We start from the raw sequence: 26,430 nt of genomic DNA on the forward strand, positions 1-26,430 counted from the left end.
ATATCTATGTTATTAACTTACGCGCAATGTACCTGCTCTAATTTGGTTTAAAACAGACCAATCATAAAGTCTGTGTGTAGTGCAAACTACCACCATTAACTAGCATAGCGCCCTCTTTGTTGTGTTGTTGCACTAACACAGTCCACACGCTCCATCATTAAATACCAAAAGAGCAACTTGGTTTCGTATCCAAAATGTTCGACCCCATGAGTAGCTTGTGTACGAAACAACTTCTGTTGTAGACAACCCGGGTATATCATGTGAGTGTGAGAACTGCAACAAGTTGTCAAATTTCTCTTCTTTTCTCATCACATTTGCTGTACTGCCTGTGGAGTGTTATTTCCTCGATAGAAAGATGCCACCGAAGAAGAAGAACAAGAAGAAGAAGCAGTGCAATGGTTTTTATATGTACATGATGGATAAGAAACGAGGTTTTGAGATAGAATGTGATGTGGCAAAGATCTGACAACGCGATTCCCCAGTTGGCTCATCCAGGATGGAAGGTAGGCTTGAATTTCTTCTTGAAAAGACCTTTGGTGGATTTCACAAAGAGTTAAGACTAGACTTATCTTGCGTTAGGACGAGCTACTCATTCTAACTTAGGACTAGCCACACGTTTTGTGTATCTCCTAGGTGTAGGACTAGTCTTACGTTAGGACTCGTAGTCGTAGTCATGTCTTTGTGAAATGGACACGGGGACTATTGAATTCCCCTGTTGCCTTATTGGTAAATGTCAAAGACTTACTTCAATAAACTATTAAAGGCATCCCTGTGAGCCTTAAAGGGGTCTAAAATTTTGGGCCTCCTAAACGCTATACGCTTTTAAAATCAGCGATGATAGATGAAAGTTTTACGACCAAGTTTGTTCACTTTGGACCAAAAATCAAAACTCACAAAATTCTCAATAAATCTAAACATTTTTGTTGTTTACCCAGTCTCAACTGATCAAATGTCTTCAGTAGTCCATTCTGTATCAATTGGGACAATAAAATCATCAAAACTTTTTTGACCCCCAAATCTGAAAATTTGACCATACCGGTATGGTCGATTTTGTTCATTTTGGACCAAAAATCCAAACTCGCAAAATTCTCAATAAATAAATTTGTTCACCCCAAATCTGAAAAATCGACCCATGCCGGCATCACAATTTTTTTTGGATTTTTGACCAAAAACACAAACTCACAAAAATTCGTAATAAATCTCTAACTTTTGCTTATATACCCAGTCCGCACTGATAAAATGTCTTCAGTAGTATCTTCTGTATCATTTGAAAGCATAAATTCACCGAAAAATTTTCACCCCAAATCTGAAAAATCGACCCATGCCGGCATCACAATTTTTTGGGGATTTTTGACCAAAAACACAAACTCACAAAATTCGTAATAAATCTCTAACTTTTGCTTATATACCCAGTCCGCACTGATAAAATGTCTTCAGTAGTATCTTGTGTATCATTTGAAAGCATAAATTCACCGAAAATGTGTTCACCCCAAATCTGAAAAATTTACCCATGCCGGCATCACAGATTTATTAAATTTTTGACCAAAAACACAAACTCACAAAATTCTTAATAAATCTCAAACTTTTGCTAATTTACCCAGTCCGCACTGATAAAATGTCTGCAGTAGTATCTTCTGTATCATTTGAAAGCATAAATTCACCGAAAATTTGTTCACCCCAAATCTGAAAAATCGACCCATGCCGGCATCACAATTTTTGGGGGATTTTTGACCAAAAACACAAACTAACAAAATTCTTAATAAATCTCTATCTTTTGCTTATATACCCAGTCCGCACTGATAAAATGTCTTCAGTAGTATCTTCTGTATCATTTGAAAGCATAAATTCACCGAAAATTTTTTCACCCCAAATCTGAAAAATCGACCCATGCCGGCATCACAATTTTTTGGGGATTTTTGACCAAAAACACAAACTCACAAAATTCGTAATAAATCTCTAACTTTTGCTTATATACCCAGTCCGCACTGATAAAATGTCTTCAGTAGTATCTTATGTATCATTTGAAAGCATAAATTCACCGAAAATTTGTTCACCCCAAATCTGAAAAATTTACCCATGCCGGCATCACAGATTTTTTAAATTTTTGACCAAAAACACAAACTCACAAAATTCGTAATAAATCTCTAACTTTTGCTTATATACGCAGTCCGCACTGATAAAATGTCTTCAGTAGTATCTTATGTATCATTTGAAAGCATAAATTCACCGAAAATTTGTTCACCCCAAATCTGAAAATTTACCCATGCCGGCATCACAGATTTTTTAAATTTTTGAACAAAAACACAAACTCACAAAATTCTTAATAAATCTCAAACTTTTGCTAATTTACCCAGTCCGCACTGATAAAATGTCTGCAGTAGTATCTTCTGTATCATTTGAAAGCATAAATTCACCGAAAATTTGTTCACCCCAAATCTGAAAAATCGACCCATGCCGGCATCACAATCTTTTGGGGATTTTTGACCAAAAACACAAACTAACAAAATTCTTAATAAATCTCTAACTTTTGCTTATATACCCAGTCCGCACTGATAAAATGTCTTCAGTAGTATCTTCTGTATCATTTGAAAGCATAAATTCACTGAAAAATTTTTCACGCCAAATCTGAAAAATCGACCCATGCTGGCATCACAATTTTTTGGGGATTTTTGACCAAAAACACAAACTCACAAAATTCGTAATAAATCTCTAACTTTTGCTTATATACGCAGTCCGCACTGATAAAATGTCTTCAGTAGTATCTTATGTATCATTTGAAAGCATAAATTCACCGAAAATTTGTTCACCCCAAATCTGAAAAATTTACCCATGCCGGCATCACAGATTTTTTAAATTTTTGAACAAAAACACAAACTCACAAAATTCTTAATAAATCTCTAACTTTTGCTTGTATACCCAGTCCGCACTGATAAAATGTCTTCAGTAGTATCTTATGTATCATTTGAAAGCATAAATTCACCGAAAATTTGTTCACCCCCAAATCTGAAAAATTTACCCATGCCGGCATCACAGATTTTTTAAATTTTTGAACAAAAACACAAACTCACAAAATTCTTATTAAATCTCAAACTTTTGCTAATTTACCCAGTCCGCACTGATAAAATGTCTTCAGTAGTATCTTCTGTATCGTTTGAAAGCATAAATTCACCGAAAATTTGTTCACCCCAAATCTGAAAAATCGACCCATGCCGGCATCACAATTTTTTGGGGATTTTTGACCAAAAACACAAACTCACAAAATTCTTAATAAATCTCTAACTTTTGCTTATATACGCAGTCCGCACTGATAAAATGTCTTCAGTAGTATCTTATGTATCATTTGAAAGCATAAATTCACCGAAAATTTGTTCACCCCAAATCTGAAAAATTTACCCATGCCGGCATCACAGATTTTTTAAATTTTTGACCAAAAACACAAACTCACAAAATTCTTAATAAATCTCAAACTTTTGCTAATTTACCCAGTCCGCACTGATAAAATGTCTGCAGTAGTATCTTCTGTATCATTTGAAAGCATAAATTCACCGAAAATTTGTTCACCCCAAATCTGAAAAATCGACCCATGCCGGCATCACAATTTTTTTGGGATTTTTGACCAAAAACACAAACTAACAAAATTCTTAATAAATCTCTAACTTTTGCTTATATACCCAGTCCGCACTGATAAAATGTCTTCAGTAGTATCTTCTGTATCATTTGAAAGCATAAATTCACTGAAAAATTTTTCACCCCAAATCTGAAAAATCGACCCATGCCGGCATCACAATTTTTGGGGGATTTTTGACCAAAAACACAAACTCACAAAATTCTTAATAAATCTCAAACTTTTGCTTTTATACCCAGTCCGCACTGATAAAATGTCTTCAGTAGTATCTTATGTATCATTTGAAAGCATAAATTCACCGAAAATTTGTTCACCCCAAATCTGAAAAATTTACCCATGCCGGCATCACAGATTTTTTAAATTTTTGAACAAAAACACAAACTCACAAAATTCTTAATAAATCTCAAACTTTTGCTAATTTACCCAGTCCGCACTGATAAAATGTCTTCAGTAGTATCTTCTGTATCATTTGAAAGCATAAATTCACCGAAAATTTGTTCACCCAAAATCTGAAAAATTTACCCATCCGGCATCACAGATTTTTTAAATTTTTGAACAAAAACACAAACTCACAAAATTCTTAATAAATCTCTAACTTTTGCTTATATACCCAGTCCGCACTGATAAAATGTCTTCAGTAGTATCTTATGTATCATTTGAAAGCATAAATTCACCGAAAATTTGTTCACCCCAAATCTGAAAAATCGACCCATGCCGGCATCACAATTTTTTGGGGATTTTTGACCAAAAACACAAACTAACAAAATTCTTAATAAATCTCTAACTTTTGCTTATATACCCAGTCCGCACTGATTAAATGTCTGCAGTAGTATCTTATGTATCATTTGAAAGCATAAATTCACCGAAAATTTGTTCACCCCAAATCTGAAAAATTTACCCATGCCGGCATCACAGATTTTTTAAATTTTTGAACAAAAACACAAACACACAAAATTCTTAATAAATCTCAAACTTTTGCTAATTTACCCAGTCCGCACTGATAAAATGTCTTCAGTAGTATCTTCTGTATCGTTTGAAAGCATAAATTCACCGAAAATTTGTTCACCCCAAATCTGAAAAATCGACCCATGCCGGCATCACAATTTTTGGGGGATTTTTGACCAAAAACACAAACTAACAAAATTCTTAATAAATCTCTAACTTTTGCTCATTTACCCAGTCCGCACTGATAAAATGTCTTCAGTAGTATCTTATGTATCATTTGAAAGCATAAATTCACCGAAAATTTGTTCACCCCAAATCTGAAAAATTTACCCATCCGGCATCACAGATTTTTTAACTTTTTGAACAAAAACACAAACTCACAAAATTCTTAATAAATCTCAAACTTTTGCTTTTATACCCAGTCCGCACTGATAAAATGTCTTCAGTAGTATCTTATGTATCATTTGAAAGCATAAATTCACCGAAAATTTGTTCACCCCAAATCTGAAAAATTTACCCATGCCGGCATCACAGATTTTTTAAATTTTTGAACAAAAACACAAACTCACAAAATTCTTAATAAATCTCAAACTTTTGCTAATTTACCCAGTCCGCACTGATAAAATGTCTTCAGTAGTATCTTCTGTATCATTTGAAAGCATAAATTCACCGAAAGGTTGTTCACCCCAAATCTGAAAAATCGACCCATGCCGGCATCACAATTTTTGGGGGATTTTTGACCAAAAACACAAACTCACAAAATTCGTAATAAATCTCAAACTTTTGCTTATATACCCAGTCCGCACTGATAAAATGTCTTCAGTAGTATCTTGTGTATCATTTGAAAGCATAAATTCACCGAAAATGTGTTCACCCCAAATCTGAAAAATTTACCCATGCAGGCATCACAGATTTTTTAAATTTTTGAACAAAAACACAAACTCACAAAATTCTTAATAAATCTCAAACTTTTGCTAATTTACCCAGTCCGCACTGATAAAATGTCTTCAGTAGTATCTTCTGTATCATTTGAAAGCATAAATTCACCGAAAATTTGTTCACCCAAAATCTGAAAAATTTACCCATCCGGCATCACAGATTTTTTAAATTTTTGAACAAAAACACAAACTCACAAAATTCTTAATAAATCTCAAACTTTTGCTAATTTACCCAGTCCGCACTGATAAAATGTCTGCAGTAGTATCTTCTGTATCATTTGAAAGCATAAATTCACCGAAAATTTGTTCACCCCAAATCTGAAAAATCGACCCATGCCGGCATCACAATTTTTTTGGGATTTTTGACCAAAAACACAAACTAACAAAATTCTTAATAAATCTCTAACTTTTGCTTATATACCCAGTCCGCACTGATAAAATGTCTTCAGTAGTATCTTCTGTATCATTTGAAAGCATAAATTCACTGAAAAAATTTTCACCCCAAATCTGAAAAATCGACCCTACCGGCATCACAATTTTTTGGGGATTTTTGACCAAAAACACAAACTCACAAAATTCGTAATAAATCTCTAACTTTTGCTTATATACCCAGTCCGCACTGATTAAATGTCTTCAGTAGTATCTTATGTATTATTTGAAAGCATAAATTCACCGAAAATTTGTTCACCCCAAATCTGAAAAATTTACCCATGCCGGCATCACAGATTTTTTAAATTTTTGAACAAAAACACAAACACACAAAATTCTTAATAAATCTCAAACTTTTGCTAATTTACCCAGTCCGCACTGATAAAATGTCTTCAGTAGTATCTTCTGTATCGTTTGAAAGCATAAATTCACCGAAAATTTGTTCACCCCAAATCTGAAAAATCGACCCATGCCGGCATCACAATTTTTGGGGGATTTTTGACCAAAAACACAAACTCACAAAATTCGTAATAAATCTCTAACTTTTGCTTATATACCCAGTCCGCACTGATAAAATGTCTTCAGTAGTATCTTATGTATCATTTGAAAGCATAAATTCACCGAAAATTTGTTCACCCCAAATCTGAAAAATTTACCCATCCGGCATCACAGATTTTTTAACTTTTTGAACAAAAACACAAACTCACAAAATTCTTAATAAATCTCAAACTTTTGCTTTTATACCCAGTCCGCACTGATAAAATGTCTTCAGTAGTATCTTCTGTATCATTTGAAAGCATAAATTCACCGAAAGGTTGTTCACCCCAAATCTGAAAAATCGACCCATGCCGGCATCACAATTTTTGGGGGATTTTTGACCAAAAACACAAACTCACAAAATTCGTAATAATTCTCAAACTTTTGCTTATATACCCAGTCCGCACTGATAAAATGTCTTCAGTAGTATCTTGTGTATCATTTGAAAGCATAAATTCACCGAAAATGTGTTCACCCCAAATCTGAAAAATTTACCCATGCCGGCATCACAGATTTTTTAAATTTTTGAACAAAAACACAAACTCACAAAATTCTTAATAAATCTCAAACTTTTGCTAATTTACCCAGTCCGCACTGATAAAATGTCTTCAGTAGTATCTTCTGTATCATTTGAAAGCATAAATTCACCGAAAATTTGTTCACCCAAAATCTGAAAAATTTACCCATCCGGCATCACAGATTTTTTAAATTTTTGAACAAAAACACAAACTGACAAAATTCTTAATAAATCTCAAACTTTTGCTAATTTACCCAGTCCGCACTGATAAAATGTCTGCAGTAGTATCTTCTGTATCATTTGAAAGCATAAATTCACCGAAAATTTGTTCACCCCAAATCTGAAAAATCGACCCATGCCGGCATCACAATTTTTTGGGGATTTTTGACCAAAAACACAAACTAACAAAATTCTTAATAAATCTCTAACTTTTGCTTATATACCCAGTCCGCACTGATAAAATGTCTTCAGTAGTATCTTCTGTATCATTTGAAAGCATAAATTCACTGAAAAATTTTTCACCCCAAATCTGAAAAATCGACCCATGCCGGCATCACAATTTTTTGGGGATTTTTGACCAAAAACACAAACTCACAAAATTCGTAATAAATCTCTAACTTTTGCTTATATACGCAGTCCGCACTGATAAAATGTCTTCAGTAGTATCTTATGTATCATTTGAAAGCATAAATTCACCGAAAATTTGTTCACCCCAAATCTGAAAAATTTACCCATCCGGCATCACAGATTTTTTAAATTTTTGAACAAAAACACAAACTCACAAAATTCTTAATAAATCTCAAACTTTTGCTTTTATACCCAGTCCGCACTGATAAAATGTCTTCAGTAGTATCTTATGTATCTTTTGAAAGCATAAATTCACCGAAAATTTGTTCACCCCAAATCTGAAAAATTTACCCATGCCGGCATCACAGATTTTTTAAATTTTTGAACAAAAACACAAACTCACAAAATTCTTAATAAATCTCAAACTTTTGCTAATTTACCCAGTCCGCACTGATAAAATGTCTTCAGTAGTATCTTCTGTATCATTTGAAAGCATAAATTCACCGAAAATTTGTTCACCCAAAATCTGAAAAATTTACCCATCCGGCATCACAGATTTTTTAAATTTTTGAACAAAAACACAAACTCACAAAATTCTTAATAAATCTCTAACTTTTGCTTATATACCCAGTCCGCACTGATAAAATGTCTTCAGTAGTATCTTATGTATCATTTGAAAGCATAAATTCACCGAAAATGTGTTCACCCCAAATCTGAAAAATCGACCCATGCCGGCATCACAATTTTTGGGGGATTTTTGACCAAAAACACAAACTAACAAAATTCTTAATAAATCTCTAACTTTTGCTTATATACCCAGTCCGCACTGATAAAATGTCTTCAGTAGTATCTTCTGTATCATTTGAAAGCATAAATTCACTGAAAAATTTTTCACCCCAAATCTGAAAAATCGACCCATGCCGGCATCACAATTTTTTGGGGATTTTTGACCAAAAACACAAACTCACAAAATTCGTAATAAATCTCTAACTTTTGCTTATATACGCAGTCCGCACTGATAAAATGTCTTCAGTAGTATCTAATGTATCATTTGAAAGCATAAATTCACCGAAAATTTGTTCACCCCAAATCTGAAAAATTTACCCATCCGGCATCACAGATTTTTTAAATTTTTGAACAAAAACACAAACTCACAAAATTCTTAATAAATCTCAAACTTTTGCTTTTATACCCAGTCCGCACTGATAAAATGTCTTCAGTAGTATCTTATGTATCTTTTGAAAGCATAAATTCACCGAAAATTTGTTCACCCCAAATCTGAAAAATTTACCCATGCCGGCATCACAGATTTTTTAAATTTTTGAACAAAAACACAAACTCACAAAATTCTTAATAAATCTCAAACTTTTGCTAATTTACCCAGTCCGCACTGATAAAATGTCTTCAGTAGTATCTTCTGTATCATTTGAAAGCATAAATTCACCGAAAATTTGTTCACCCAAAATCTGAAAAATTTACCCATCCGGCATCACAGATTTTTTAAATTTTTGAACAAAAACACAAACTCACAAAATTCTTAATAAATCTCTAACTTTTGCTTATATACCCAGTCCGCACTGATAAAATGTCTTCAGTAGTATCTTATGTATCATTTGAAAGCATAAATTCACCGAAAATTTGTTCACCCCAAATCTGAAAAATCGACCCATGCCGGCATCACAATTTTTGGGGGATTTTTGACCAAAAATACAAACTAACAAAATTCTTAATAAATCTCTAACTTTTGCTTATATACCCAGTCCGCACTGATAAAATGTCTTCAGTAGTATCTTCTGTATCATTTGAAAGCATAAATTCACCGAAAAATTTTTCACCCCAAATCTGAAAAATCGACCCATGCAGGCATCACAATTTTTTGGGGATTTTTGACCAAAAACACAAACTCACAAAATTCGTAATAAATCTCAAACTTTTGCTTATATACCCAGTCCGCACTGATTAAATGTCTTCAGTAGTATCTTATGTATCATTTGAAAGCATAAATTCACCGAAAATTTGTTCACCCCAAATCTGAAAAATTTACCCATGCCGGCATCACAGATTTTTTAAATTTTTGAACAAAAACACAAACACACAAAATTCTTAATAAATCTCAAACTTTTGCTAATTTACCCAGTCCGCACTGATAAAATGTCTTCAGTAGTATCTTCTGTATCATTTGAAAGCATAAATTCACCGAAAGGTTGTTCACCCCAAATCTGAAAAATCGACCCATGCCGGCATCACAATTTTTGGGGGATTTTTGACCAAAAACACAAACTCACAAAATTCGTAATAAATCTCAAACTTTTGCTTATATACCCAGTCCGCACTGATAAAATGTCTTCAGTAGTATCTTGTGTATCATTTGAAAGCATAAATTCACCGAAAATGTGTTCACCCCAAATCTGAAAAATTTACCCATGCCGGCATCACAGATTTTTTAAATTTTTGAACAAAAACACAAACTCACAAAATTCTTAATAAATCTCAAACTTTTGCTAATTTACCCAGTCCGCACTGATAAAATGTCTTCAGTAGTATCTTCTGTATCATTTGAAAGCATAAATTCACCAAAAATTTTTCACCCCAAATCTGAAAAATCGACCCATGCCGGCATCACAATTTTTGGGGGATTTTTGAACAAAAACACAAACTCACAAAATTCTTAATAAATCTCTAACTTTTGCTTATATACCCAGTCCGCACTGATAAAATGTCTTCAGTAGTATCTTATGTATCATTTGAAAGCATAATATCACCGAAAATTTGTTCACCCCAAATCTGAAAAATTGACCCATGCCGGCATCACAGATTTTTAAAATTTTTGACCAAAAACACAAACTCACAAAATTCTTAATAAATCTCAAACTTTTGCTAATTTACCCAGTCCGCACTGATAAAATGTCTGCAGTAGTATCTTCTGTATCATTTGAAAGCATAAATTCACCGAAAATTTGTTCACCCCAAATCTGAAAAATCGACCCATGCAGGCATCACAATTTTTTGGGGATTTTTGACCAAAAACACAAACTAACAAAATTCTTAATAATTCTCTAACTTTTGCTCATTTACCCAGTCCGCACTGATAAAATGTCTTCAGTAGTATCTTATGTATCATTTGAAAGCATAAATTCACCGAAAAATTTTTCACCCCAAATCTGAAAAATCGACCCATGCCGGCATCACAATTTTTTGGGGATTTTTGACCAAAAACACAAACTCACAAAATTCGTAATAAATCTGTAACTTTTGCTTATATACCCAGTCCGCACTGATAAAATGTCTTCAGTAGTATCTTGTGTATCATTTGAAAGCATAAATTCACCGAAAATGTGTTCACCCCAAATCTGAAAAATTTACCCATGCCGGCATCACAGATTTATTAAATTTTTGACCAAAAACACAAACTCACAAAATTCTTAATAAATCTCAAACTTTTGCTAATTTACCCAGTCCGCACTGATAAAATGTCTGCAGTAGTATCTTCTGTATCATTTGAAAGCATAAATTCACCGAAAATTTGTTCACCCCAAATCTGAAAAATCGACCCATGCCGGCATCACAATTTTTTGTTGATTTTTGACCAAAAACACAAACTAACAAAATTCTTAATAAATCTCTAACTTTTGCTCATTTACCCAGTCCGCACTGATAAAATGTCTTCAGTAGTATCTTATGTATCATTTGAAAGCATAAATTCACCGAAAAAATTTTCACCCCAAATCTGAAAAATTTACCCATGCCGGCATCACAGATTTATTAAATTTTTGACCAAAAACACAAACTCACAAAATTCTTAATAAATCTCAAACTTTTGCTAATTTACCCAGTCCGCACTGATAAAATGTCTGCAGTAGTATCTTCTGTATCATTTGAAAGCATAAATTCACCGAAAATTTGTTCACCCCAAATCTGAAAAATCGACCCATGCCGGCATCACAATTTTTGGGGGATTTTTGACCAAAAACACAAACTAACAAAATTCTTAATAAATCTCTATCTTTTGCTTATATACCCAGTCCACACTGATAAAATGTCTTCAGTAGTATCTTCTGTATCATTTGAAAGCATAAATTCACCGAAAATTTGTTCACCCCAAATCTGAAAAATCGACCCATGCCGGCATCACAATTTTTTTGGGATTTTTGACCAAAAACACAAACTAACAAAATTCTTAATAAATCTCTAACTTTTCCTCATTTACCCAGTCCGCACTGATAAAATGTCTGCAGTAGTATCTTATGTATCATTTGAAAGCATAAATTCACTGAAAATTTTTTCACCCCAAATCTGAAAAATCGACCCATGCCGGCATCACAATTTTTTGGGGATTTTTGACCAAAAACACAAACTCACAAAATTTGTAATAAATCTCTAACTTTTGCTTATATACCCAGTCCGCACTGATAAAATGTCTTCAGTAGTATCTTATGTATCATTTGAAAGCATAAATTCACCGAAACTTTGTTCACCCCCAATCTGAAAAATTTACCCATGCCGGCATCACAGATTTTTTAAATTTTTGACCAAAAACACAAACTCACAAAATTCTTAATAAATCTCAAACTTTTGCTAATTTACCCAGTCCGCACTGATAACATGTCTTCAGTAGTATCTTCTGTATCATTTGAAAGCATAAATTCACCGAAAATTTTTTCACCCCAAATCTGAAAAATCGACCCATGCCGGCATCACAATTTTTTGGGGATTTTTGACCAAAAACACAAACTAATAAAATTCTTAATAAATCTCTAACTTTTGCTCATTTACCCAGTCCGCACTGATAAAATGTCTTCAGTAGTATCTTATGTATCATTTGAAAGCATAAATTCACCGAAAATTTGTTTACCCCAAATCTGAAAAATTTACCCATCCGGCATCACAGATTTTTTAAATTTTTGAACAAAAACACAAACTCACAAAATTCTTAATAAATCTCTAACTTTTGCTTATATACCCAGTCCGCACTGATAAAATGTCTTCAGTAGTATCTTATGTATCATTTGAAAGCATAAATTCACCGAAAATTTGTTCACCCCAAATCTGAAAAATTTACCCATGCCGGCATCACAGATTTTTTAAATTTTTGACCAAAAACACAAACTCACAAAATTCTTAATAAATCTCAAACTTTTGCTAATTTACCCAGTCCGCACTGATAAAATGTCTGCAGTAGTATCTTCTGTATCATTTGAAAGCATAAATTCACCGAAAATTTGTTCACCCCAAATCTGAAAAATCGACCCATGCCGGCATCACAATTTTTGGGGGATTTTTGACCAAAAACACAAACTAACAAAATTCTTAATAAATCTCTATCTTTTGCTTATATACCCAGTCCACACTGATAAAATGTCTTCAGTAGTATCTTCTGTATCATTTGAAAGCATAAATTCACCGAAAATTTGTTCACCCCAAATCTGAAAAATCGACCCATGCCGGCATCACAATTTTTTGGGGATTTTTGACCAAAAACACAAACTAACAAAATTCTTAATAAATCTCTAACTTTTCGTCATTTACCCAGTCCGCACTGATAAAATGTCTGCAGTAGTATCTTATGTATCATTTGAAAGCATAAATTCACTGAAAAATTTTTCACCCCAAATCTGAAAAATCGACCCATGCCGGCATCACAATTTTTTGGGGATTTTTGACCAAAAACACAAACTCACAAAATTTGTAATAAATCTCTAACTTTTGCTTATATACCCAGTCCGCACTGATAAAATGTCTTCAGTAGTATCTTCTGTATCATTTGAAAGCATAAATTCACCGAAAATTTGTTCACCCCCAATCTGAAAAATTTACCCATGCCGGCATCACAGATTTTTTAAATTTTTGACCAAAAACACAAACTCACAAAATTCTTAATAAATCTCAAACTTTTGCTAATTTACCCAGTCCGCACTGATAAAATGTCTGCAGTAGTATCTTCTGTATCATTTGAAAGCATAAATTCACCGAAAATTTGTTCACCCAAAATCTGAAAAATCGACCCATGCCGGCATCACAATTTTTTGGGGATTTTTGACCTAAAACACAAACTAACAAAATTCTTAATAAATCTCTAACTTTTCCTCATTTACCCAGTCCGCACTGATAAAATGTCTGCAGTAGTATCTTATGTATCATTTGAAAGCATAAGTTCACTGAAAAATTTTTCACCCCAAATCTGAAAAATCGACCCATGCCGGCATCACAATTTTTTGGGGATTTTTGACCAAAAACACAAACTCACAAAATTTGTAATAAATCTCTAACTTTTGCTTATATACCCAGTCCGCACTGATAAAATGTCTTCAGTAGTATCTTCTGTATCATTTGAAAGCATAAATTCACCGAAAATTTGTTCACCCCCAATCTGAAAAATTTACCCATGCCGGCATCACAGATTTTTTAAATTTTTGACCAAAAACACAAACTCACAAAATTCTTAATAAATCTCAAACTTTTGTCAATTTACCCAGTCCGCACTGATAAAATGTCTTCAGTAGTATCTTATGTATCATTTGAAAGCATAAATTCACCGAAAAATTTTTCACCCCAAATCTGAAAAATTTACCCATGCCGGCATCACAGATTTATTAAATTTTTGACCAAAAACACAAACTCACAAAATTCTTAATAAATCTCAAACTTTTGCTAATTTACCCAGTCCGCACTGATAAAATGTCTGCAGTAGTATCTTCTGTATCATTTGAAAGCATAAATTCACCGAAAATTTGTTCACCCCAAATCTGAAAAATCGACCCATGCCGGCATCACAATTTTTTGGGGATTTTTGACCAAAAACACAAACTAACAAAATTCTTAATAAATCTCTAACTTTTGCTCATTTACCCAGTCCGCACTGATAAAATGTCTTCAGTAGTATCTTATGTATCATTTGAAAGCATAAATTCACCGAAAATTTTTTCACCACAAATCTGAAAAATTTACCCATCCGGCATCACAGATTTTTTAAATTTTTGAACAAAAACACAAACTCACAAAATTCGTAATAAATCTCTAACTTTTGCTTATATACCCAGTCCGCACTGATAAAATGTCTTCAGTAGTATCTTGTGTATCATTTGAAAGCATAAATTCACCGAAAATGTCTTCACCCCAAATCTGAAAAATTTACCCATGCCGGCATCACAGATTTTTTAAATTTTTGACCAAAAACACAAACTCACAAAATTCTTAATAAATCTCAAACTTTTGCTAATTTACCCAGTCCGCTCTGATAAAATGTCTGCAGTAGTATCTTCTGTATCATTTGAAAGCATAAATTCACCGAAAATTTGTTCACCCCAAATCTGAAAAATCGACCCATGCCGGCATCACAATTTTTTGGGGATTTTTGACCAAAAACACAAACTAACAAAATTCTTAATAAATCTCTAACTTTTGCTTATATACCCAGTCCGCACTGATAAAATGTCTTCAGTAGTATCTTCTGTATCATTTGAAAGCATAAATTCACCGAAAAATTTTTCACCCCAAATCTGAAAAATCGACCCATGCCGGCATCACAATTTTTTGGGGATTTTTGACCAAAAACACAAACTCACAAAATTCGTAATAAATCTCAAACTTTTGCTTATATACCCAGTCGGCACTGATAAAATGTCTTCAGTAGTATCTTGTGTATCATTTGAAAGCATAAATTCACCGAAAATGTGTTCACCCCAAATCTGAAAAATTTACCCATGCCGGCATCACAGATTTTTTAAATTTTTGAACAAAAACACAAACTCACAAAATTCTTAATAAATCTCAAACTTTTGCTAATTTACCCAGTCCGCACTGATAAAATGTCTTCAGTAGTATCTTCTGTATCATTTGAAAGCATAAATTCACCGAAAATTTGTTCACCCTAAATCTGAAAAATTTACCCATCCGGCATCACAGATTTTTTAAATTTTTGAACAAAAACACAAACTCACAAAATTCTTAATAAATCTCTAACTTTTGCTTATATACCCAGTCTGCACTGATAAAATGTCTTCAGTAGTATCTTATGTATCATTTGAAAGCATAAATTCACCGAAAATTTGTTCACCCCAAATCTGAAAAATTTACCCATGCCGGCATCACAGATTTTTTAAATTTTTGACCAAAAACACAAACTCACAAAATTCTTAATAAATCTCAAACTTTTGCTAATTTACCCAGTCCGCACTGATAAAATGTCTGCAGTAGTATCTTCTGTATCATTTGAAAGCATAAATTCACCGAAAATTTGTTCACCCCAAATCTGAAAAATCGACCCATGCCGGCATCACAATTTTTTGGGGATTTTTGACCAAAAACACAAACTAACAAAATTCTTAATAAATCTCTAACTTTTCCTCATTTACCCAGTCCGCACTGATAAAATGTCTGCAGTAGTATCTTATGTATCATTTGAAAGCATAAATTCACTGAAAAATTTTCACCCCAAATCTGAAAAATCGACCCATGCCGGCATCACAATTTTTTTGGGATTTTTGACCAAAAACACAAACTCACAAAATTTGTAATAAATCTCTAACTTTTGCTTATATACCCAGTCCGCACTGATAAAATGTCTTCAGTAGTATCTTCTGTATCATTTGAAAGCATAAATTCACCGAAAGTTTGTTCACCCCCAATCTGAAAAATTTACCCATGCCGGCATCACAGATTTTTTAAATTTTTGACCAAAAACACAAACTCACAAAATTCTTAATAAATCTCAAACTTTTGCTAATTTACCCAGTCCGCACTGATAAAATGTCTGCAGTAGTATCTTTTGTATCATTTGAAAGCATAAATTCACCGAAAATTTGTTCACCCCAAATCTGAAAAATCGACCCATGCCGGCATCACAATTTTTTGGGGATTTTTGACCAAAAACACAAACTAACAAAATTCTTAATAAATCTCTAACTTTTGCTTATATACCCAGTCCGCACTGATAAAATGTCTTCAGTAGTATCTTATGTATCATTTGAAAGCATAAATTCACCGAAAATTTTTTCACCCCAAATCTGAAAAATCGACCCATGCCGGCATCACAATTTTTTGGGGATTTTTGACCAAAAACACAAACTAACAAAATTCTTAATAAATCTCTAACTTTTGCTTATATACCCAGTCCGCACTGATAAAATGTCTTCAGTAGTATCTTATGTATCATTTGAAAGCATAAATTCACCGAAAATTTTTTCACCCCAAATCTGAAAAATCGACCCATGCCGGCATCACAATTTTTTGGGGATTTTTGACCAAAAACACAAACTAACAAAATTCTTAATAAATCTCTAACTTTTGCTCATTTACCCAGTCCGCACTGATAAAATGTCTTCAGTAGTATCTTATGTATCATTTGAAAGCATAAATTCACCGAAAATTTTTTCACCACAAATCTGAAAAATTTACCCATCCGGCATCACAGATTTTTTAAATTTTTGAACAAAAACACAAACTCACAAAATTCGTAATAAATCTCTAACTTTTGCTTATATACCCAGTCCGCACTGATAAAATGTCTTCAGTAGTATCTTGTGTATCATTTGAAAGCATAAATTCACCGAAAATGTCTTCACCCCAAATCTGAAAAATTTACCCATGCCGGCATCACAGATTTTTTAAATTTTTGACCAAAAACACAAACTCACAAAATTCTTAATAAATCTCAAACTTTTGCTAATTTACCCAGTCCGCTCTGATAAAATGTCTGCAGTAGTATCTTCTGTATCATTTGAAAGCATAAATTCACCGAAAATTTGTTCACCCCAAATCTGAAAAATCGACCCATGCCGGCATCACAATTTTTTGGGGATTTTTGACCAAAAACACAAACTAACAAAATTCTTAATAAATCTCTAACTTTTGCTTATATACCCAGTCCGCACTGATAAAATGTCTTCAGTAGTATCTTCTGTATCATTTGAAAGCATAAATTCACCGAAAACTTTTTCACCCCAAATCTGAAAAATCGACCCATGCCGGCATCACAATTTTTTGGGGATTTTTGACCAAAAACACAAACTCACAAAATTCGTAATAAATCTCAAACTTTTGCTTATATACCCAGTCGGCACTGATAAAATGTCTTCAGTAGTATCTTGTGTATCATTTGAAAGCATAAATTCACCGAAAATGTGTTCACCCCAAATCTGAAAAATTTACCCATGCCGGCATCACAGATTTTTTAAATTTTTGAACAAAAACACAAGCTCACAAAATTCTTAATAAATCTCAAACTTTTGCTAATTTACCCAGTCCGCACTGATAAAATGTCTTCAGTAGTATCTTCTGTATCATTTGAAAGCATAAATTCACCGAAAATTTGTTCACCCTAAATCTGAAAAATTTACCCATCCGGCATCACAGATTTTTTAAATTTTTGAACAAAAACACAAACTCACAAAATTCTTAATAAATCTCTAACTTTTGCTTATATACCCAGTCTGCACTGATAAAATGTCTTCAGTAGTATCTTATGTATCATTTGAAAGCATAAATTCACCGAAAATTTGTTCACCCCAAATCTGAAAAATTTACCCATTGCCGGCATCACAGATTTTTTAAATTTTTGACCAAAAACACAAACTCACAAAATTCTTAATAAATCTCAAACTTTTGCTAATTTACCCAGTCCGCACTGATAAAATGTCTGCAGTAGTATCTTCTGTATCATTTGAAAGCATAAATTCACCGAAAATTTGTTCACCCCAAATCTGAAAAATCGACCCATGCCGGCATCACAATTTTTTGGGGATTTTTGACCAAAAACACAAACTAACAAAATTCTTAATAAATCTCTAACTTTTCCTCATTTACCCAGTCCGCACTGATAAAATGTCTGCAGTAGTATCTTATGTATCATTTGAAAGCATAAATTCACTGAAAAATTTTCACCCCAAATCTGAAAAATCGACCCATGCCGGCATCACAATTTTTTTGGGATTTTTGACCAAAAACACAAACTCACAAAATTTGTAATAAATCTCTAACTTTTGCTTATATACCCAGTCCGCACTGATAAAATGTCTTCAGTAGTATCTTCTGTATCATTTGAAAGCATAAATTCACCGAAAGTTTGTTCACCCCCAATCTGAAAAATTTACCCATGCCGGCATCACAGATTTTTTAAATTTTTGACCAAAAACACAAACTCACAAAATTCTTAATAAATCTCAAACTTTTGCTAATTTACCCAGTCCGCACTGATAAAATGTCTGCAGTAGTATCTTTTGTATCATTTGAAAGCATAAATTCACCGAAAATTTGTTCACCCCAAATCTGAAAAATCGACCCATGCCGGCATCACAGATTTTTTAAATTTTTGACCAAAAACACAAACTAACAAAATTCTTAATAAATCTCTAACTTTTGCTTATATACCCAGTCCGCACTGATAAAATGTCTTCAGTAGTATCTTATGTATCATTTGAAAGCATAAATTCACCGAAAATTTTTTCACCCCAAATCTGAAAAATCGACCCATGCCGGCATCACAATTTTTGGGGGATTTTTGACCAAAAACACAAACTCACAAAATTCGTAATAAATCTCAAACTTTTGCTTTTATACCCAGTCCGCACTGATAAAATGTCTTCAGTAGTATCTTATGTATCATTTGAAAGCATAAATTCACCGAAAATTTGTTCACCCCAAATCTGAAAAATTTACCCATGCCGGCATCACAGATTTTTTAAATTTTTGAACAAAAACACAAACTCACAAAATTCTTAATAAATCTCAAACTTTTGCTAATTTACCCAGTCCGCACTGATAAAATGTCTTCAGTAGTATCTTCTGTATCATTTGAAAGCATAAATTCACCGAAAATTTGTTCACCCAAAATCTGAAAAATTTACCCATCCGGCATCACAGATTTTTTAAATTTTTGAACAAAAACACAAACTCACAAAATTCTTAATAAATCTCTAACTTTTGCTTATATACCCAGTCCGCACTGATAAAATGTCTTCAGTAGTATCTTATGTATCATTTGAAAGCATAAATTCACCGAAAATTTGTTCACCCCAAATCTGAAAAATTTACCCATGCCGGCATCACAGATTTTTTAAATTTTTGACCAAAAACACAAACTCACAAAATTCTTAATAAATCTCAAACTTTTGCTAATTTACCCAGTCCGCACTGATAAAATGTCTGCAGTAGTATCTTCTGTATCATTTGAAAGCATAAATTCACCGAAAATTTGTTCACCCCAAATCTGAAAAATGGACCCATGCCGGCATCACAATTTTTTGTTGATTTTTGACCAAAAACACAAACTAACAAAATTCTTAATAAATCTCTAACTTTTGCTCATTTACCCAGTCCGCACTGATAAAATGTCTTCAGTAGTATCTTATGTATCATTTGAAAGCATAAATTCACCGAAAATTTGTTCACCCCAAATCTGAAAAATCGACCCATGCCGGCATCACAATTTTGGGGGGATTTTTGACCAAAAACACAAACTAACAAAATTCTTAATAAATCTCTATCTTTTGCTTATATACCCAGTCCGCACTGATAAAATGTCTTCAGTAGTATCTTGTGTATCATTTGAAAGCATAAATTCACCGAAAAATTTTTCACCCCAAATCTGAAAAATCGTCCCATGCCGGCATCACAATTTTTTGGGGATTTTTGACCAAAAACACAAACTCACAAAATTCGTAATAAATCTCTAACTTTTGCTTATATACCCAGTCCGCACTGATAAAATGTCTTCAGTAGTATCTTATGTATCATTTGAAAGCATAAATTCACCGAAAATTTGTTCACCCCAAATCTGAAAAATTTACCCATGCCGGCATCACAGATTTTTTAAACTTTTGACCAAAAACACAAACTCACAAAATTCTTAATAAATCTCAAACTTTTGCTAATTTACCCAGTCCGCACTGATAAAATGTCTGCAGTAGTATCTTCTGTACCATTTGAAAGCATAAATTCACCGAAAATTTGTTCACCCCAAATCTGAAAAATCGACCCATGCCGGCATCACAATTTTTTGTTGATTTTTGACCAAAAACACAAACTAACAAAATTCTTAATAAATCTCTAACTTTTGCTTATATACCCAGTCCGCACTGATAAAATGTCTTCAGTAGTATCTTCTGTATCATTTGAAAGCATAAATTCACCGAAAAATTTTTCACCCCAAATCTGAAAAATCGACCCATGCCGGCATCACAATTTTTTGGGGATTTTTGACCAAAAACACAAACTCACAAAATTCGTAATAAATCTCTAACTTTTGCTTATATACCCAGTCGGCACTGATAAAATGTCTTCAGTAGTATCTTGTGTATCATTTGAAAGCATAAATTCACCGAAAATGTGTTCACCCCAAATCTGAAAAATTTACCCATGCCGGCATCACAGATTTTTTAAATTTTTGAACAAAAACACAAACTCACAAAATTCTTAATAAATCTCAAACTTTTGCTAATTTACCCAGTCCGCACTGATAAAATGTCTTCAGTAGTATCTTCTGTATCATTTGAAAGCATAAATTCACCGAAAATTTGTTCACCCCAAATCTGAAAAATTTACCCATCCGGCATCACAGATTTTTTAAATTTTTGAACAAAAACACAAACTCACAAAATTCTTAATAAATCTCTAACTTTTGCTTATATACCCAGTCTGCACTGATAAAATGTCTTCAGTAGTATCTTATGTATCATTTGAAAGCATAAATTCACCGAAAATTTGTTCACCCCAAATCTGAAAAATTTACCCATGCCGGCATCACAGATTTTTTAAATTTTTGACCAAAAACACAAACTCACAAAATTCTTAATAAATCTCAAACTTTTGCTAATTTACCCAGTCCGCACTGATAAAATGTCTGCAGTAGTATCTTCTGTATCATTTGAAAGCATAAATTCACCGAAAATTTGTTCACCCCAAATCTGAAAAATCGACCCATGCCGGCATCACAATTTTTTGGCGATTTTTGACCAAAAACACAAACTAACAAAATTCTTAATAAATCTCTAACTTTTCCTCATTTACCCAGTCCGCACTGATAAAATGTCTGCAGTAGTATCTTATGTATCATTTGAAAGCATAAATTCACTGAAAAATTTTCACCCCAAATCTGAAAAATCGACCCATGCCGGCATCACAATTTTTTGGGGATTTTTGACCAAAAACACAAACTCACAAAATTTGTAATAAATCTCTAACTTTTGCTTATATACCCAGTCCGCACTGATAAAATGTCTTCAGTAGTATCTTCTGTATCATTTGAAAGCATAAATTCACCGAAAATTTGTTCACCCCAAATCTGAAAAATTTACCCATGCCGGCATCACAGATTTTTTAAATTTTTGACCAAAAACACAAACTCACAAAATTCTTAATAAATCTCAAACTTTTGCTAATTTAACCAGTCCGCACTGATAAAATGTCTACAGTAGTATCTTATGTATCATTTGAAAGCATAAATTCACCGAAAATTTGTTCACCCCAAATCTGAAAAATCGACCCATGCCGGCATCACAATTTTTTGTTGATTTTTGACCAAAAACACAAACTAACAAAATTCTTAATAAATCTCTAACTTTTGCTCATTTACCCAGTCCGCACTGATAAAATGTCTTCAGTAGTATCTTATGTATCATTTGAAAGCATAAATTCACCGAAAATGTCTTCACCCCAAATCTGAAAAATCGACCCATGCCGGCATCACAATTTTTTGGGGATTTTTGACCAAAAACACAAACTCACAAAATTTGTAATAAATCTCTAACTTTTGCTTATATACCCAGTCCGCACTGATAAAATGTCTTCAGTAGTATCTTGTGTATCATTTGAAAGCATAAATTCACCGAAAATTTGTTCACCCCAAATCTGAAAAATTTACCCATGCCGGCATCACAGATTTTTTAAATTTTTGACCAAAAACACAAACTCACAAAATTCTTAATAAATCTCAAACTTTTGCTAATTTAACCAATCCGCACTGATAAAATGTCTACAGTAGTATCTTCTGTATCATTTGAAAGCATAAATTCACCGAAAATTTGTTCACCCCAAATCTGAAAAATCGACCCATGCCGGCATCACAATTTTTTGGGGATTTTTGACCAAAAACACAAACTCACAAAATTTGTAATAAATCTCTAACTTTTGCTTATATACCCAGTCCGCACTGATAAAATGTCTTCAGTAGTATCTTATGTATCATTTGAAAGCATAAATTCACCGAAAATTTGTTCACCCCAAATCTGAAAAATTTACCCATGCCGGCATCACAGATTTTTTAAATTTTTGACCAAAAACACAAACTCACAAAATTCTTAATAAATCTCAAACTTTTGCTAATTTACCCAGTCCGCACTGATAAAATGTCTTCAGTAGTATCTTCTGTATCATTTGAAAGCATAAATTCACCGAAAATTTGTTCACCCCAAATCTGAAAAATTTACCCATCCGGCATCACAGATTTTTTAAATTTTTGAACAAAAACACAAACTCACAAAATTCTTAATAAATCTCTAACTTTTGCTTATATACCCAGTCTGCACTGATAAAATGTCTTCAGTAGTATCTTATGTATCATTTGAAAGCATAAATTCACCGAAAATTTGTTCACCCCAAATCTGAAAAATTTACCCATGCCGGCATCACAGATTTTTTAAATTTTTGACCAAAAACACAAACTCACAAAATTCTTAATAAATCTCAAACTTTTGCTAATTTACCCAGTCCGCACTGATAAAATGTCTGCAGTAGTATCTTCTGTATCATTTGAAAGCATAAATTCACCGAAAATTTGTTCACCCCAAATCTGAAAAATCGACCCATGCCGGCATCACAATTTTTTGGCGATTTTTGACCAAAAACACAAACTAACAAAATTCTTAATAAATCTCTAACTTTTCCTCATTTACCCAGTCCGCACTGATAAAATGTCTGCAGTAGTATCTTATGTATCATTTGAAAGCATAAATTCACTGAAAAATTTTCACCCCAAATCTGAAAAATCGACCCATGCCGGCATCACAATTTTTTGGGGATTTTTGACCAAAAACACAAACTCACAAAATTTGTAATAAATCTCTAACTTTTGCTTATATACCCAGTCCGCACTGATAAAATGTCTTCAGTAGTATCTTCTGTATCATTTGAAAGCATAAATTCACCGAAAATTTGTTCACCCCAAATCTGAAAAATTTACCCATGCCGGCATCACAGATTTTTTAAATTTTTGACCAAAAACACAAACTCACAAAATTCTTAATAAATCTCAAACTTTTGCTAATTTAACCAGTCCGCACTGATAAAATGTCTACAGTAGTATCTTATGTATCATTTGAAAGCATAAATTCACCGAAAATTTGTTCACCCCAAATCTGAAAAATCGACCCATGCCGGCATCACAATTTTTTGTTGATTTTTGACCAAAAACACAAACTAACAAAATTCTTAATAAATCTCTAACTTTTGCTCATTTACCCAGTCCGCACTGATAAAATGTCTTCAGTAGTATCTTATGTATCATTTGAAAGCATAAATTCACCGAAAATGTCTTCACCCCAAATCTGAAAAATCGACCCATGCCGGCATCACAATTTTTTGGGGATTTTTGACCAAAAACACAAACTCACAAAATTTGTAATAAATCTCTAACTTTTGCTTATATACCCAGTCCGCACTGATAAAATGTCTTCAGTAGTATCTTGTGTATCATTTGAAAGCATAAATTCACCGAAAATTTGTTCACCCCAAATCTGAAAAATTTACCCATGCCGGCATCACAGATTTTTTAAATTTTTGACCAAAAACACAAACTCACAAAATTCTTAATAAATCTCAAACTTTTGCTAATTTAACCAATCCGCACTGATAAAATGTCTACAGTAGTATCTTCTGTATCATTTGAAAGCATAAATTCACCGAAAATTTGTTCACCCCAAATCTGAAAAATCGACCCATGCCGGCATCACAATTTTTTGTTGATTTTTGACCAAAAACACAAACTAACAAAATTCTTAATAAATCTCTAACTTTTGCTCATTTACCCAGTCCGCACTGATAAAATGTCTTCAGTAGTATCTTATGTATCATTTGAAAGCATAAATTCACCGAAAATGTCTTCACCCCAAATCTGAAAAATCGACCCATGCCGGCATCACAATTTTTGGGGGATTTTTGACCAAAAACACAAACTCACAAAATTTGTAATAAATCTCTAACTTTTGCTTATATACCCAGTCCGCACGGATAAAATGTCTTCAGTAGTATCTTGTGTATCATTTGAAAGCATAAATTCACCGAAAATGTCTTCACCCCAAATCTGAAAAATTTACCCATGCCGGCATCACAGATTTTTTAAATTTTTGACCAAAAACACAAACTCACAAAATTCTTAATAAATCTCAAACTTTTGCTAATTTACCCAGTCCGCACTGATAAAATGTCTGCAGTAGTATCTTCTGTATCATTTGAAAGCATAAATTCACCGAAAATTTGTTCACCCCAAATCTGAAAAATCGACCCATGCCGGCATCACAATTTTTGGGGGATTTTTGACCAAAAACACAAACTAACAAAAATCTTAATAAATCTCTAACTTTTGCTTATATAACCAGTCCGCACTGATAAAATGTCTTCAGTAGTATCTTCTGTATCATTTGAAAGCATAAATTCACCGAAAAATTTTCACCCCAAATCTGAAAAATCGACCCATGCCGGCATCACAATTTTTTGGGGATTTTTGACCAAAAACACAAACTCACAAAATTCGTAATAAATCTCTAACTTTTGCTTATATACCCAGTCCGCACTGATAAAATGTCTTCAGTAGTATCTTGTGTATCATTTGAAAGCATAAATTCACCGAAAATGTGTTCACCCCAAATCTGAAAAATTTACCCATGCCGGCATCACAGATTTATTAAATTTTTGACCAAAAACACAAACTCACAAAATTCTTAATAAATCTCAAACTTTTGCTAATTTACCCAGTCCGCACTGATAAAATGTCTGCAGTAGTATCTTCTGTATCATTTGAAAGCATAAATTCACCGAAAATTTGTTCACCCCAAATCTGAAAAATCGACCCATGCCGGCATCACAATTTTTGGGGGATTTTTGACCAAAAACACAAACTAACAAAATTCTTAATAAATCTCTATCTTTTGCTTATATACCCAGTCCGCACTGATAAAATGTCTTCAGTAGTATCTTCTGTATCATTTGAAAGCATAAATTCACCGAAAATTTTTTCACCCCAAATCTGAAAAATCGACCCATGCCGGCATCACAATTTTTTGGGGATTTTTGACCAAAAACACAAACTCACAAAATTTGTAATAAATCTCTAACTTTTGCTTATATACCCAGTCCTCACTGATAAAATGTCTTCAGTAGTATCTTATGTATCATTTGAAAGCATAAATTCACCGAAAATTTGTTCACCCCAAATCTGAAAAATTTACCCATGCCGGCATCACAGATTTTTTAAATTTTTGACCAAAAACACAAACTCACAAAATTCTTAATAAATCTCAAACTTTTGCTAATTTACCCAGTCCGCACTGATAAAATGTCTGCAGTAGTATCTTCTGTATCATTTGAAAGCATAAATTCACCGAAAATTTGTTCACCCCAAATCTGAAAAATCGACCCATGCCGGCATCACAATTTTGGGGGGATTTTTGACCAAAAACACAAACTAACAAAATTCTTAATAAATCTCTAACTTTTGCTCATTTACCCAGTCCGCACTGATAAAATGTCTTCAGTAGTATCTTATGTATCATTTGAAAGCATAAATTCACCGAAAAATTTTTCACCCCAAATCTGAAAAATCGACCCATGCCGGCATCACAATTTTTTGGGGATTTTTGACCAAAAACACAAACTCACAAAATTCG

At 33.1% G+C, this 26,430-nt stretch overlaps 1 protein-coding gene across 1 annotated transcript in view; it reads left to right on the plus strand.

The window, feature by feature from the left end:
- Positions 1-252: 252 nt before the first annotated feature.
- LOC139951616 (kielin/chordin-like protein) overlaps positions 253-26,430 on the plus strand; it is a 213,249-nt gene continuing 187,071 nt past the window's right edge. The window contains exon 1 of the mRNA XM_071950586.1: positions 253-503. Within this exon, the coding sequence (XP_071806687.1) occupies positions 450-503 (54 nt within the window). The 5' untranslated portion in view covers positions 253-449. The remainder of the gene's footprint in view (positions 504-26,430) is intronic.

This window comes from Asterias amurensis, chromosome 19 (genome assembly GCF_032118995.1).
Source record: "Asterias amurensis chromosome 19, ASM3211899v1".
Taxonomy (NCBI): domain Eukaryota; kingdom Metazoa; phylum Echinodermata; class Asteroidea; order Forcipulatida; family Asteriidae; genus Asterias; species Asterias amurensis.